Consider the following 15,284-nt stretch of genomic DNA (forward strand, 5'->3'; position numbering starts at 1 on the left):
AGCAAAAACAGGTAAATCTATGATAACCATGGCACAACTACATTAACACACTTTTATTAAATATTTGTGTACTTATTTATCTATAGTAAAGCAGGGTTAATAACCGAAAGGGTTGACTGACGTGGTCAGGCACGCGTAGGGCGGGAAAAGTTATGTCGTAGATTAGTTTGGTCCAACAGCATTAAGAATAGTAACACGTGACCTATGGTCTATGCTTCAGTGACCTGTATGAAATCGAACTTATAGGTTTAATAAGCACGAAACTGGTTAAACAGGCTTTATTAACATGCTATAATCATCAGACTCACTCGATCCTGAAGGACTACTGTCCAGAGTTTGCACAACCTCCAAACGCAACCATAAATGTTAGTTATGCCTAATAAAGTATGTGCCGGATTCAAAATGGTATTAAAAGTTTTTTATGTGGAAAAACAGTGGTCAGCACCTAATATAGATGAAAACGGATTATAATCCGTGTTAACAGTGACCATTTTTATGAACTTTTCTCGCAATACCGAATTCCCTGCTCTAATGCTATCCCGTGACTAAAACCACATACACATAAACTATAGGAAAATAACATCATGCCATGAAACACAAAGTTAATTGTTTTACCTGTAGAGCCGTGAACCTCGTGTTGGTTGTGGTCATCGTATCGTTGTCTTCTTCTAGACATTGCCGTTTTGCATACAGATTTATTTATAAGCGTATTACTGCCACAGTGCCACCTATTGATTAGGACCTCTTTCAAATTCCGGATTACTAACTACCATTTAGCCCACTAAATTCTATCATATAAACCTTAAAAATATCAATAAAGATTTAAATCTATTATCCTCTAGTTCTTTTCCAAAAACAAATAAATCTCCTTACAATTTTTGTCAAGTTCAGAAAACAGAAACAAATCTTTAAATAGTATATAACACACTTCTTGTTTCTTCTTGTTACTTTTTTAAACTTTATAAAAACCACCCTCATTTCATAATCCATATCTACAGTAGCATTAGCAACAGTTTAAATAAAAAAAATCAGCATGGTTTTAAATACATAACTCTCCATAGTCCACTGTTTTGAAACCCCACAACTTGAACCATAGTCAAATAAACTAAAAAAACTCAAATAAATATATAAATAAAATAATCCTTAGCCCTTAGTTTTTTAGGTTCACCTTAATTTCTTTCCAAATTTGTTCTCCTGACATTAAAGGCCAATTCAATCAAAAATGAAAATTCACTCAACATTTACTCTCCCTCAAGGGGTTTCAAACTTTTATGATTTTCTTTCTTCTGATGAATAAAATATAAGACATTTTGAAGAAACCTGAAAACCTGTAACCATAGACTTCCATAGTAGAAAAACAAATACTATAGAAGTCAGTGGTTACAGGTTTCTAGCTTTCTTCAAACTATCTTCTTTTGTGTTCAACAGAGAAAAGACAGCAAAACAGGTTTGGAACAAGTGAATGGTGAGTAAATGGTGATAGAATTGTCATTGTTAGACGAACTGTCCCTGTAATTTTGGGTAGGATAAAAATACATTCAAAGGAGTAGCAGAATATAGGCATTCTTATGGGTTTAGTTCTAGTTCAATTAAACAAACATTTTATAAAAAGGAGTAATCATACATTTATTAAGCTTTTTATACTGTTTCTAGGCATGACAATGACAAAACTGACGTTACCTGTTTTATCTTTTCCCTAATTACAGAGTTCTCTACAGTCAACTGACAACTACATAACACTTACACATTCTGTCCCTCAAAAATAAGGTACGTGTAATTATTGTGACAGAACTACTGGTCATCAAGAAAGTGGTTCTAAAATTTCAAATCTTGGAGACTCATAACACTGCACATTCTGGATGTCTCCCATCTAATATGCACCAATTAGTTTACCAAGCTTCAGTTTTATAAAGTTCAATTAAATGTAAGCGTACATGTAAGCAGTGTGATGTAAAGCAGGTCGCACACCAGAAGCGGCGCGACACAGCGCGCACATGACAGTTTAAAGCATCACACACTAGACGCGCACATTCGAATGATATTTAACATTAAACTAATCAGATGCCGCTTTGTGGCAAGGCTGAAAAATGAACTTCGTCCTGTGCCGTGGCGCCGCCGACTTGCAGCACCTGTGTGTGTATTCTGATCGAAACCTATGTTTAGAATTCTAAAATGCATGGCACTGCGTGGCGCGCTGCGGAGCGGCGCTTCTGGTGTTTGACCTGCTTAAGGGTCTTAAAGTACTGAATTTCAAAACCAATGCAGGCTTAGCATGTTAGGGCAATGCATTGTGTGTGTGTGTGTGTGTATTACGGATTGTAAAAAAACAATCTTACTGGACACAACAGGAGAAAAGCCAAAGCCAAGGTGGACAAACAGCTTTATTCAATGCATGTGTTATAAGCATCACTATTGAGGGAACAGTATGGTGGCATTGACAAGCAGCACTGTTGAAGATGGCACTGACTTCTTGGACTGTTTGTCCCATGTTAATGAGACTGAATGCAGTATCATCCTGGCAAGTGCTTCATAAACGAGTCAATCTGACTAGTTCAAGTCCCCTCAATGATGACTTTGACAAGATGGGAAACAGAAAAAAAAAAATTAACACATGCATCCCTAAATGAATTACTCATAATCATTCACAATTACAATCAGAGTCTGCCAAAAGATACAAGGACAATATTAGGTAAAGTGCGTTCAAAGAGAATAGCCTTCTTTTTGCACATGAGTTCTCTTTGAACGCACAGGGCCAGTGATATACTTTTGGTTCAATGGCATCCATTTCAAGGGTCCTCTATGACAACATGTACATTTTAAGGAAGATAAAAATTTTAAGTTCCAGGTGAGCATTGATGGTCTTCCTCTCTACAAGAGTTCATTTGCTCAATGCTGGCTCAGTCTAGTAGAAGTTTAAAACTTGGTGCAGGGGGAAAATGTGCCAATAGATTTATTGTGGGCTGAAGGTACTGTAAAACTAGCTCCCTGAATGAGTATCTCGAAGACCTAATCTCTGAAATCAAAGAGTTAAAAAAAATGGCTTTGAATTTGAATGACTAAAGTTAACATTCAAGTTTGCTTTTGCAACATGCTTTTCTAAAATGGCCAACCAGGTTACCATGGGTGTGAAACATGTATTCAGGATGGTGTGCACCTGGAAAAAAGGATGGCATTCCTCAGAAATGTACCTAGAGTGAGTATGCCCATATACTCTGAAACTGGACCAGGCAAACCAAAGGTTGCAAAGCTGCAAAACATAATTTCAGAAAAGCATGGCATTTACATGGTCTACACCACCTTCAGCAAACATTAACTCCTTTTTGACTATCCCCACGCTTCCATCCTCCACACTTGGCATCTACCTACTGATGTCATGTCAGGACCAATCCATCTCTGCAAGATTGAAAATATTGAAATGAAAGCTTTTTTTAGTCCCTTGCAGAAATTATTTTGTTTCAGTTTAAACTTTACACACATAGTATCTATCTATTTCCACTTTTTTTTTTTTTTTACATATACTGTATAGTGCGAGTATAATTATTGTGCAAGATGATATTCTGATCATATTTTTTCCTAGAGCATTTTGAAAATTGTAAACCTTAATCACTACCAGGGCTTGATATTGACTTTTTTATCACCAGTCACTGTGGCTTGTAGTTTCCAAGGTTACTAGCCACTTGCCTTTTTCACTAGCCACAATTTTGTTGTTGGGAAAATATATTTTATATGCAGAAAATTGACTTGCAAGCAAAAGAAAGCAGGTGAAAAACAAACCATGTGTGATAATGAAATATTAATCATGTGCACACAGTTAACATTAGGCACATTAATAATCTGTTCAAACAATGGTTAAAGTGGCAATCACTGCTGCTTACAAAGACCTGTTTTTAAATCTAAAGCTCTTGAAAGCAGAAGGACTGTGGGTGCATGAGAATTACTTTTGTCCAGTCTATTTCAAATAGAATCCATCACACCAGTTTCATTTCCAAGGAGGATTGCTACATGCAAGGACACGGTAGTGCACAAGTATTTTAAACACTCGGCTCTCAAAAACATCTCTCAGTGAGTAAGAATAGCCTGTGTCTCACAGTGTGTATGATCAAGCTCTCATTTGGTATTTATCTGCTATCTTTTGTTTTGCATAAACACAGTTGTTTTTGTCAATCATGCTGCTTCTTGATTCTAAAATCTCATTTGCTGTTCCACTCATTACTGTGTATACCACTAAATATGAAAAAAATAAATATATATAATTTTTTTTTATCACATTTGCATGCATATTGATAAACGGTAAAAAACTGAAATTATAATATTTAGTGATAAGCCAGCACTGGCCTGGTCAGGACACTGACAATCCTGTCTACTGTCCCAAAAACTGGACCATCCTTATTGTTGAACCCTGCTTTTAAGAAAACTACGATTAAAAAATTATTTTCAACCAGCCAAAGTGGCTAGTGGAAATGGCAGTCTTTACCCGCCACAGCTGAAATCTACCTGCATTTGGTGGTTTGGCGAGTATTAATGTCAAGCCCTAATTACAACTATAACCAATATGTAATATTATATGAAGGCAGAAAGTGAAAATAGCTCGATTCAAATGATCCAAAATAGTTGTCAATACTTTATTTTGCAATTTCTAGTATTGCCTTCTTTTCACCGTCATTTAATAATTTTGCAACTTTTCAGTCCAAGTTATATTTTTATCAGTAAAACACCTGAATTTAAAGCATTTTTTACTTTGAGTGTTGTCAGAAAATTATATATCAATAAAGAATGATGAATACAAAAGTAGTAGTGGTTCTTAAGATTGATGTGGTCTGGAATTGGTAATATGTGCTTGGGAAAAAATTTCTCAATATTAACTTGCATCATTATTTTGCATGAAATGTATTTTGTGTATTTGAATCATGCACATAAACAACCGAAATTTAATATGTGTCTTTCAACACTATGGGGCTCTAGGTTCTTGCAGCTTAAAAAAAATGTACCTGATAGTGGAGTTCATTCACGAAAGGAGTACCGGACCTGTCGCAAAGTCTTGGTACTCAGAGGGTCACTCGTGGTGGCCTCCATACAAGGAGATAGACAGGGTGTTGAAGAGTGTCCGGTTGATGGAGGCACCACAACCAGATAAAGGTTGGACCAAGCATCAGGCCAGAATTCTACACGAGTCAGGTACACAGAAGTACATTGTAAATAAACAATATTAAACAAAGGATAAATTCAATAATATATGACATTCCATAGACTATTGCATTCATGAATTGTTACATACTTTATTTCTTTCAGCATCTTTTGACAAGATTTCAAAGAAATGGAAACAGGCATGCTACACATCTGACATCTCGGAATCTGAAATGCCTGCAAAAAGAATTCCGAAGTAAGTTGTCAAAACACACATTTTACTTTTAACAACAATATTCAGTCTTCTGAAGCTAAACAAAGTTCATGTGAGTAACAAAGGTAAATATATTTAATTATAATATCAAATTCAGCCGTAGTTTTTACATCTCAATCACACTTATCAGGTAAATCAGGTATATTTAGTTTTAAATGTATCATCAACTGTTTGTTTGCATTTTTTGCAACAGGCAAATACACAATTATGCCAGATTTAAACAAGCAAAAGGTTTTGTTATTTTTACTATTATATTTTGGCCATTTCCTAACTTTCCTAAGAATGATGGAAAGAAAACTTTTACTAGAAAAATTATATTGAACTTATTTTTAAGTTTGTGTTTTTTTCTTCTTACATTTAAAAAACAAGACATTGTTATAATCCAATCATGCTTTGTATAATTAACTACCCTGATTGTGCTCATAGAAAGAAAATATACACATCAGATGATGAGCCTTGCGATACTCCCCACAAAAAAAAGAAACTAAATAAAGAAAAAAGTCTACCAACACCAAGGGTCCCACTTGCACCAAAAGCTCCAACACCCCCAAGACATATCAGGGCAAAAGGTAAAAATACACCACTTATATTACTGCCAGTCAAAAGTGTATGTATGATCACTGAGCAGTTTTTTTCTTTTTCAGGTCCCCTTGTACGACCTCAGCTAACATCATGTAAAACAATTAACAGTTTTTGCAATTGTAAGTTTTAATTAGTAAAACAGATATTTGATGTTTTAAGTACTTTGTGATATGCTCAAGAATGTTCCTTAATCACAGTAAATTAAATGTAATGCACAAGCTCTTGTGACATGTTGCTTTACCATAATGTTTTCAGCTGAATCCAGTAATATTGTTCTTTTAACATTTTGCAAAAAACTACTGTTATTACATTCATAAATTGAGTATTACATTTTAAGAGGCACAAATAACTTTTAATTGCTAATTAGAAGCAACAGCACTCTCAAGCTATAAAGATCTGTGCAGTACAATGTAATTTTTGTTTGTGAGACAGATATAACATCTGTTTCATCTGTAATGTTTCAACAGCATTTGTCCGCGACCAACAAAAAGCTACAGAAAAGCAACAGCAGGCCTGTTTTGAAACTCCCTCCACTAGTCAAGGTAACTCGCTTTACATGAATACTGTAACTACAAACTGTAAAAGCTGTAACTTCACAGCATTCATGACTCAAAAGGCTGACTCAATGACAGGCTGGTTCATGATTCTGATTGCTGAATAGACAATATATATATATATTTATATATATATATATATATATATAATATATATATATATATATTTATATATAATATAAATATATATATATAATTTATATATATAAATATAAATATAATATATTTATATTTATATATATAAATATATCTATATATTTATATATATATATATAAATATTTAGTTGAAGCAAAAGTGACTTGAATATATATAAAGTTGAAGTCAGAATTATTAGCCCCCCTGAATTATTAGCCCCCCAGTTTATTTTTCCCCCAATTTCTGTTTAACAGAGAGCAGATTTTTAAAACATATTTCTAAACATAATAGTTTTAATGACTCATCTTTAATAATTGATTTATTTTATCTTTACCATGATGACAGTAAATAATATTTGACTAGATATTTTTCAAGTTACTTCTATACAGCTTAAAGAGACATTTAAAGGCTTAACTAGGTTAATTAGGTTAACTAGTCAGGTTAGGTTAATTAGGCAAGTTATTGTACAATGATGGTTTATTTTGTAGACTATCAGAAAAAAATAAAGCTTAAAGGGGCTAATAATTTTTACCTTAAAATGGGTTTAAATAATTAAAAACTGATTTTATTCTAGCTGAAATAAAACAAATATATAGACATAAAAATATTATCAGACATACAGTGAAAATTTCTTTGCTCTGTTAAACATCATTTGAAAAATATATATAAAAAAAGAAAAACTAATTCAAAGGGGGGCTAATAATTCTGACTTCAACTGTATATTATATGGCTAGGAGAAAGTGCAACACAAGCTAATTTTTAAATTGAGTCCATTGGACAAGAAATGCTCATAGGGGAAACTGACATTATTTAAACATAAAGAGTCACAATCAACTGGCCGAGAAGAAAATAATATTATAAAATAGGATTTCAGTTATTAAGGTGAATAGTTTAGGAAACCCAGTTTGCCAGAGCCAAAACAAGTACAATGTGTCAGATTCTGTGTCAAAGAATGACACAATTTGACTCAATGTATCGATTGTACCCACTTAAGAATCACACGCAGAAATGTTGTAAAATGCCCAGAGACTTTTAAAGGCATAGGTTGAAAGGACAAGCACCACTCCCTTTGTATCGGTTTAAAGAATTTATCTTCCAGAAGTTTTCAGTGTTCATTTCAAAATTAATTTCCTATACTGAAAGATTCATCCGGTTCATCATTGAAAGAGTTTGAAAGCATCAGGAACCCTTTAGTCACTGACAAGTACAATGTGTCAGCTTCTGTGTCAAAGAATGACACAATGGGATACAATGTCTCAAAATGTACCCACTCAAAAATAACCACAAGCTGAAATACTGAAATACACGGAGAACTTCATAGGCATAGGTTGAGAACTGGTCTAGAAGGACAGGACCACTTCCTCTTGTAACTGTTAAAAGATATTATCTTTCAGAATCTTGCAGTAAGTCATCAGAGTTTAAATCCTTCTCCTATCCTTAAATTTTCATTGTTACTAGCAGTTAAAACCATGACTCCCTTATCACAGTCAATATAACCAGATATCGACTTTCATAATAATTGTGCACAAATTGTATGTTTCATGATCTGCTTATTCTGCCAAAAGTTGAAAGCCTCTTTAAAGACTGAATCTTCTCTGAACCAGGTATTACAATTAAAAATGTCAAATAACATTTCATAATTGCAAAGAAAATAATTGCAGTTTCAGCTCCAGACGTACCTGTGAGGTTCTGCCAGGAAGTGGAGCACCAAGACACTTGGGATAAACCCCAACCTGAAAATCAAGGTAAAAAACAAAATAAATAATAACAGATTCATTGGTATTTGAAATAAGAAAATTGCTCCACATACTCACACTAGGTAACTCAACATTTTCTGTACAATCCAACAGAGGACACATTTTCTGTGCTGCGGCCTTTACAAGACAGAGCACCACGTAAGTTGTATGTCTCACTTCAGGTAATTACGGTCACATTTCATTTAGCTGTATTGTAAAAAAGAAAATGTTTGATTAAACAAGGCTGTAAAGCTAAGACTAAAATACAAAAAAGAGAACACAATTCATCTACAACAGTAGAAAGAGTACCATTTTGTCAAATGTCAAGAAAGCTCAATAAAGACAGAGCTTCTCATATGCAGATCACCAATGCGATACCTGCCCATATTGAAATCTGTTGCATTTAAATTTATGCAAATTACATATATGCCATGCAAGTTCCTATTTGGATTTTACAAATAAAATATATTTTATTTATGCAATATACATTTTGAAATATTGCAAAAATGGCTGTGCTGCTTACAAATATTATCTTTCAACGATTGGAATAATATGTACAGATATGTTCACACACACGCACGCACAAAGACACACACACACACACACACACACACACACACACACACACACACACACACACACACACACACACACTCTGCTCAGCACATATGAGTACACCTCCTTTTGAATTGGAATATTGTAATCTATTTTTCAGTAAACAGAGATAATATTTTTGTTCATTTAAATAAAAGATGTTTATTAAACAGTTATGTGCACTAAAATACAAGTTTGGCCACATAACATCTTTAGGAATAAAAAAAACAATTTAAATTTAAATTCAAATGAGTATTTGCACAAAAAAGTAAACTACAAATTTTTTAATTTATAATAATAATAATAAATGTAATATTATTTTAAGTTTCTCTAGATTTTTTCCTGTATTTTAAAGGTTTTTTGTATATATTTTTGAACCGTAACATAAATTTATTTAGCTAAATTATTTTGACTTTAGTACTGACAAACCTAATGGACAAATATAATATTTTAAAGCATTCTACAGAAAAAAATATTATATATATATATATATATATATATATATATATATATATATATATATATATATAAAAATATATATATATATATATATATATATATATATATATATATATATATATATATATATATATATATTATTAAATGTAATTATTAAAACCTAAAAATATTAATTATTAATATAAAATTTACATATCTATACATATTTGGAATTCCAGTTGTTTAACAAATATATAAGTGGTCAATGACAAATATTGTAAGTGAAGTCTAAATATGAACTTTTAATTCAATTATTTGTTTTCTATATACAGGGTGATTAAAAAAAGAATACCACAACTTTGAAAATCTGTATTTAATCAAAGAAACATGATGGAACCTTGGGTAAATAATCAGTGTGAAGTCCTTAAAAGTTTTTTAGTAGTAAACAAGTTCATAGATGTTCAATATGACCCCCTCTTCTTTGAAGAGTTCTTGATTTTAAAAGTTGTGGTATTCTTTTTGAATCACCCTGTATATTTACATACATCAGATTTCTATATGGGTGACCTGATCACCTACATGTTTCTACCATCAAAGATTAAATAAAACAATAATGAAGTATACAGAGGAAATCCTAAACACATTTATTGTAATTTTTTGCAACCTTTTTATACTTTTGTTTGTTTGTTTTTTATTATTTAGACAACACATACTCTGTCCAAGATCCAAAGCCATCAGCAGATCAAAGAAAAATGCAGAGTAAGTGTAAAAAATAAATAAATTATATACATTTTATGTAGTGTCATAGTAGCAAATGCAACTTACCAACTTGACCTTTTTCTCAGCACCAGTTTTTCCAATAAGCATGTCCCATGTAAATGAGCAAGAAGATGCTTGGGGGGACCACCCATCGAGCTATCGAGGTGCAAGAACATTCAAAAAAACATACACAGCAAATTAGTTTCTAATTATTAACATGGTAATGTTACATTGTCTGTACAATCACACAGAAGACACAACTTCTGAGCTGAGACCTTCAAGTACCCAGGCAAGAGCGAAGAGTAAGTCATTTGTTTTTTTAAGTGACAGTTACTTCTTATGAATTATTATTATTATTATGTTTTTTATACAGTATTTGTAGTTGTATTTATATACTGCTAACCAACATCTATTAATGTAGTTAAATCTTAACAAATTAATTAAATTTCTTGCAAATTAATTAACAATTTGCTAATGCTAAATGCATGATTCAGTGTGCAGTTGTTACGAAGTGTTACCCAAACTTTCTTCCTTCTTGCTGAACACAAATGAAGATATTTTGAAGAAAGTTGGAAACCTGTAACCATTTACTTCCATAGCATTTTCCTACTATAGAAGTCAATAATCACTGGCTTTTAGCTTTCTTCACAGTACCTTCCTTGTGTTTAGCAGAACAAAAAAAACTCAAATGTTTGTAACCACTTAATAGTGTGTAAACGTAAGTAAATGTACATCCTTTTAATTTATTTGTAAACATATTAATCAACACTGAATATGAAACTTGTTCAAAGCAACTAATCAATGACATTTTCCAATTTTCTGTGAAAATTTTCCATGGTTAATAAGCTGTTCGCAAAACATTATCTAATTATTTCCTTGTAACCTAATAAATACAACACTATACAACAACAAAAAACACTTCGTTAATTACAGTGAAAAAAACTCACTGTATTCAGAATATTAATGTAATATTATAATATTAATATTAATACAATATATTAATAATATTAATATAATATTAATGTGTACAATATATAATTTATCATTACCTATAAATTAATGGTTTGAAAATTAATTTAAAGTGTTTTGTTAATTTATGCTTTCAATAACTTTGGGGAACTAACGATTTCGTATGCACAGAAAAATTCACATATAAACTATTTTACGTAAAAGCACAGACCAAGAGGGGGTTGGCTTCTGTCTGCTTTTAAAAATTCAGTTTTATTTCCTCTTAATTCAGTTTTGCTATTTTGCTTTTCTGAATTCTGTGAATAGTTTAAGTCATTTTAGCCATAGAAAAACAATGTGTAATCAGACGGATATAGCTTTTTTTTTTTATTATAGTTTAAGGTTTTAAGCATATTATTACAATATCCTCATAACATTTTTGTGAATCGTTCAAAAGTGATTTTGCTTGCAGATGCTTCTGGTATCAGCCGATGGAGCTGCATCTCCAGTCAATACACACGTAAGTAAAATTTAAGTGCTAAGAATAATAATAATAATTAAAAAATATTTACGTATAGTTGAATAGAGATTAACCCACTTACTGTGTTGCAGCTGTGGAGAGGGCAATTTTGGAGAAGCTTAATGAGCTGGACATGAAGATTACCCATCTAACTTCAGTGGTCCAGTCCCTTGCCCCTCGGTCAAGTGGTCAAATGGTGGTGGACACTGAGGATGACACCTTTCCTATTGAAACAATGGAGGACCTTGAACAACTGGAAAGGCAATTAGCTGAAAAACCAATGATGGAGAAGATGGTACGAATATTTAAGATTTAAAGGTTTTACAGCTGTTGTTAAGTAAATCTTTATTATATGGCCAGTTTCACAGACAACACTTAAGGCTAGTCCCAAACTAAAAATGTATGTGTGAGCTGTGTGATGCCTTACAATATCTCATTGCCATTATTTTGTTACCAGATGCACGCTAGTATTGTGCTTATATTTTCTTTCACATGGATTTTTATAAAAGCAGTTTTATATCTAACATTAACTAAGACTTATAGTCCAGACTTTAGCTCATCCTTGTCTGTAAAACTGGGCCATAGTCCTTGCACTTTGTCTGTAAAGATTTAATATTACCTTTTATTTTTAAGATGAAGAGGTTATCCATCAGAGGAGGACAAACTCTGAAAAAAACCATTTGGCGTGTAGCCTCCAAAGTGTTTGGTCCAGTGGCCAAACAGCTCAACTGGTGTGGAAGAGGAGATAAAAGAGGCCTAAACAACACAAATATTGGGACACTTGTGATAGGTATGTTCAATTGTCTTGCAATGAACGGTTTAGATAATACCTATAAGACAGAACTGCCAGTATATCTCTATAGCATGATTACCTTGTACACACATAATATGGTTATCAGTGTGCTATAAGCTTACGAGCTAGCATATGCTGTTCATATATTGTAAAATAATATTTAATACACAAGAGTGTTTTAGAAATAAAATTTAGATCATTATTTTAAGTGGAGAATTGTTCATTCTTGTATATTAGGGCAAGGAGATTAAACCTTAAATCAAAACCTTGATTGATTGAACACTTTACCTCCTTTTGAAATATTGAATCATTATATTATTTTCCAAGTAATTTTTTGTACTTAATCAAGTTCCATTTATTAATTTACTAAACATTTCAGTTTTAGTGTTAAAAGAAAGTTTCCCTAAAAAAATATTTCCATGTCAAAAGTGGAAAACGACAAGTATCTTTAACAAGCATAACTTGTGTCTGGAAAATAGTAAATAATAAAGCATTGTGAAAAAGTACATAATGTGAACATTGCTGTTCACAATAATATTTTAAGTGCGTGTGTGTGCATGCTTCTCTTTTCGAAAAGACAGCTTACATTGTATGTTCATTCATTCATTTTCTTTTTGGCTCAGCCCCTTTATTATTTCGGGGTCGCCACAGCAGAATGAACCGCCAACTTATCCAGCATTCGTTTTACGCAGCGGATGCCATTCCAGCTGCAACCCATCACTGGGAAACATACACACACAAACACACACACACTCATACACTATGGACCATTTTTTTAGCTTACCCAATTCACCCATACCTCGTCTTTGGACTTTGGAAATCGGAGCACCCATAGGAAACCCAAGCGAACACGAAGAAATTGAAAACTCCACACAGAAATGCCAACTGACCCAGCCGAGGCTCGAACCAGCGACCTTCTTGCTGTGAGGCGATAGTGCTGATTACTGCACCTACCTTGTATGTGATAACTAGAAATAATAAAAACAAAACCTCAGTCGATTTGATTATGAATATACGCTAAAGAAAAGTGAGTTATGCTTCACAAATTATAGGTCATATAATCAAAAAGAAAATCTGTCATGCCTCTGAATATTAATCACATTGCCTGCATTCGCATGAGCTTTGCACATGTGGACGGTACATGCATTAAATCGCCACGTGGGGATATATGTCGGTTATGGATTTAGGTTTCGATTTTCGAATAATCTCCCAGCACTACAGTATAATGCATATGTACACTTTTACAGTATTCATTATTTAGCAGTCAATTTGTCGTATGATATTAATCTAATAAATTTAAAGAACAAATTTTCCCGAAATTTAAGTTAGCCCTAATCACCTTGAACTGCTGCTTGGTCAGTTGTCATCACAACGTGTTTAAACATAGCTTTATTCGTCTAAATAAAGTTATTACCTTGTTAAATTTACTACAAAAAAGTGGAATAAATATTTTACTGACCACACATATCAATAACAATGAATCAGACTACTTACCTCAGTATTCCCGCGTGGACTGGTGTCTTCTACGTGCTGAGTGTGATGCTTTGAGGAAACATGCGCAATAGTGATGAAGTTTCGAACACAAAAGAGTCGATTCCTTGAATTTGACCACGTTGTCCAAGTGCATACTAATGCAAGTACACTTGTTTTTGTTGTTATTTTTTCTTTATTCATTTTATGGCGGATTTAAGCTTTTGCACCTCTCGTTTCTATTTGACATCAATTTTTCAATAGCTTCCCAGCCGGCATTTCAACGGTGATTCAACGTTGAATCAACGTCAGGCCTATGGTTGGATCAACGTTGAATTACCTTTCGATTTTGCAAATTGGATCAACGTTTATATAGTGACGTTATTTCACCGTCGGACCACCACCGGTGATTCACCGTTGAAATCACAACGTTGTTTCACTCTTACCTTTTTCATGGGTGAATTATGGTCGTTTTGTAGACGTTGAATGAAGGTTGAATTACCTTTCGATTTTGTAAATTGGATCAACGTTGATACCGTGACGTTGTTTCACCGTCATACATTTCAACGTAAGTTAAATAGGAATTACATACAACGCAAAGTCCATAAATATAGCAAACAAATTTTTACTAATTAAAAATACACGACACAAATACACAACTTAGCCTGTGTATCAATTTATTTAATACACACCTCATTATTTCAATTATTCTAAATATACAGCAACATTTACAGCATACATAGTTCATTAAAACCATGCAGGTTACTATACATGCTCAAATACAGAAAAAGGCATACAATTAAATAGTCACTTTTTAATTAGGTTTCATGAATTAAAGTTAGTTAATGTTTACTAGCATGAACAAAGAACAAATACTTGTACAGCATTTATTAATCATTTAATTAATTGAAATATGTCCCGATGCTATTAAAATCAAAATGCATGCTTGTTAACATTAATGCACTGAGCTGACATGAACTGTACTTTCTTTATATGAAAGATGCTTCATTGTTCTTTGTTCATGTTAGTAAATACATTAACACTTACTAATACAACCTTATTGTAAAGTGTTACCGTCTTCAGAAAGACAGATACTAACTAAATTAAACTAAGTAACTAAACTACGCTTCAACCATCACAGTCTCCAAAATACAATTCCGTTTACAAAGTTTACAAAATACCCATTCTTAAAGTGGCTGCAGTAAAAAAAAAAAAAATAAAAAACATCACTCACAACTAAGAATCACAAGTGAAATACATTACATCTGTTTGAGGTTTTATAGGTTGAGAGAAACACTTGAGGTAAAAGCTGGTACTGGGGACAAAGAATAAAGTGTAAAACACTAAAACATCTAT

General features: G+C 32.7%; 3 protein-coding genes across 10 annotated transcripts in view; 2 read left to right on the forward strand and 1 right to left on the reverse strand.

Moving 5' to 3' along the window:
* LOC137491262 (tripartite motif-containing protein 16-like) overlaps positions 1–15,284 on the forward strand; it is a 496,597-nt gene that overhangs the window by 170,335 nt on the left and 310,978 nt on the right. The gene's annotated exons all lie outside the window — the stretch shown is intronic.
* Positions 1–15,284, reverse strand: part of LOC110439620 (uncharacterized) — a 47,857-nt gene that overhangs the window by 25,748 nt on the left and 6,825 nt on the right. The window lies entirely within an intron of this gene.
* Positions 1,406–11,704, forward strand: LOC101882570 (uncharacterized). 4 transcript variants are annotated; one of them, XM_021475753.3, is made up of 13 exons: positions 1,406–1,465; positions 1,707–1,767; positions 4,963–5,175; positions 5,290–5,380; positions 5,825–5,967; positions 6,043–6,099; positions 6,448–6,522; positions 8,332–8,415; positions 8,521–8,565; positions 10,141–10,197; positions 10,284–10,361; positions 10,449–10,499; positions 11,618–11,704. In XM_021475753.3, exons 3-13 carry the CDS (start codon positions 4,983–4,985, stop codon positions 11,671–11,673), a joined length of 930 nt encoding a protein of 309 aa, XP_021331428.1. In that variant the 5' UTR covers positions 1,406–1,465; positions 1,707–1,767; positions 4,963–4,982; the 3' UTR covers positions 11,674–11,704. The 4 variants fall into 4 exon arrangements, with proteins under 4 accessions (XP_021331428.1, XP_005168240.2, XP_021331427.1 ...); XM_005168183.6 differs by lacking the exon at positions 1,406–1,465 and having other exon boundaries at positions 1,690–1,767; XM_021475752.3 differs by lacking the exons at positions 1,406–1,465; positions 1,707–1,767 and having other exon boundaries at positions 3,452–5,175.

Source organism: Danio rerio, chromosome 4 (genome assembly GCF_049306965.1).
Source record: "Danio rerio strain Tuebingen ecotype United States chromosome 4, GRCz12tu, whole genome shotgun sequence".
Classification (NCBI taxonomy): domain Eukaryota; kingdom Metazoa; phylum Chordata; class Actinopteri; order Cypriniformes; family Danionidae; genus Danio; species Danio rerio.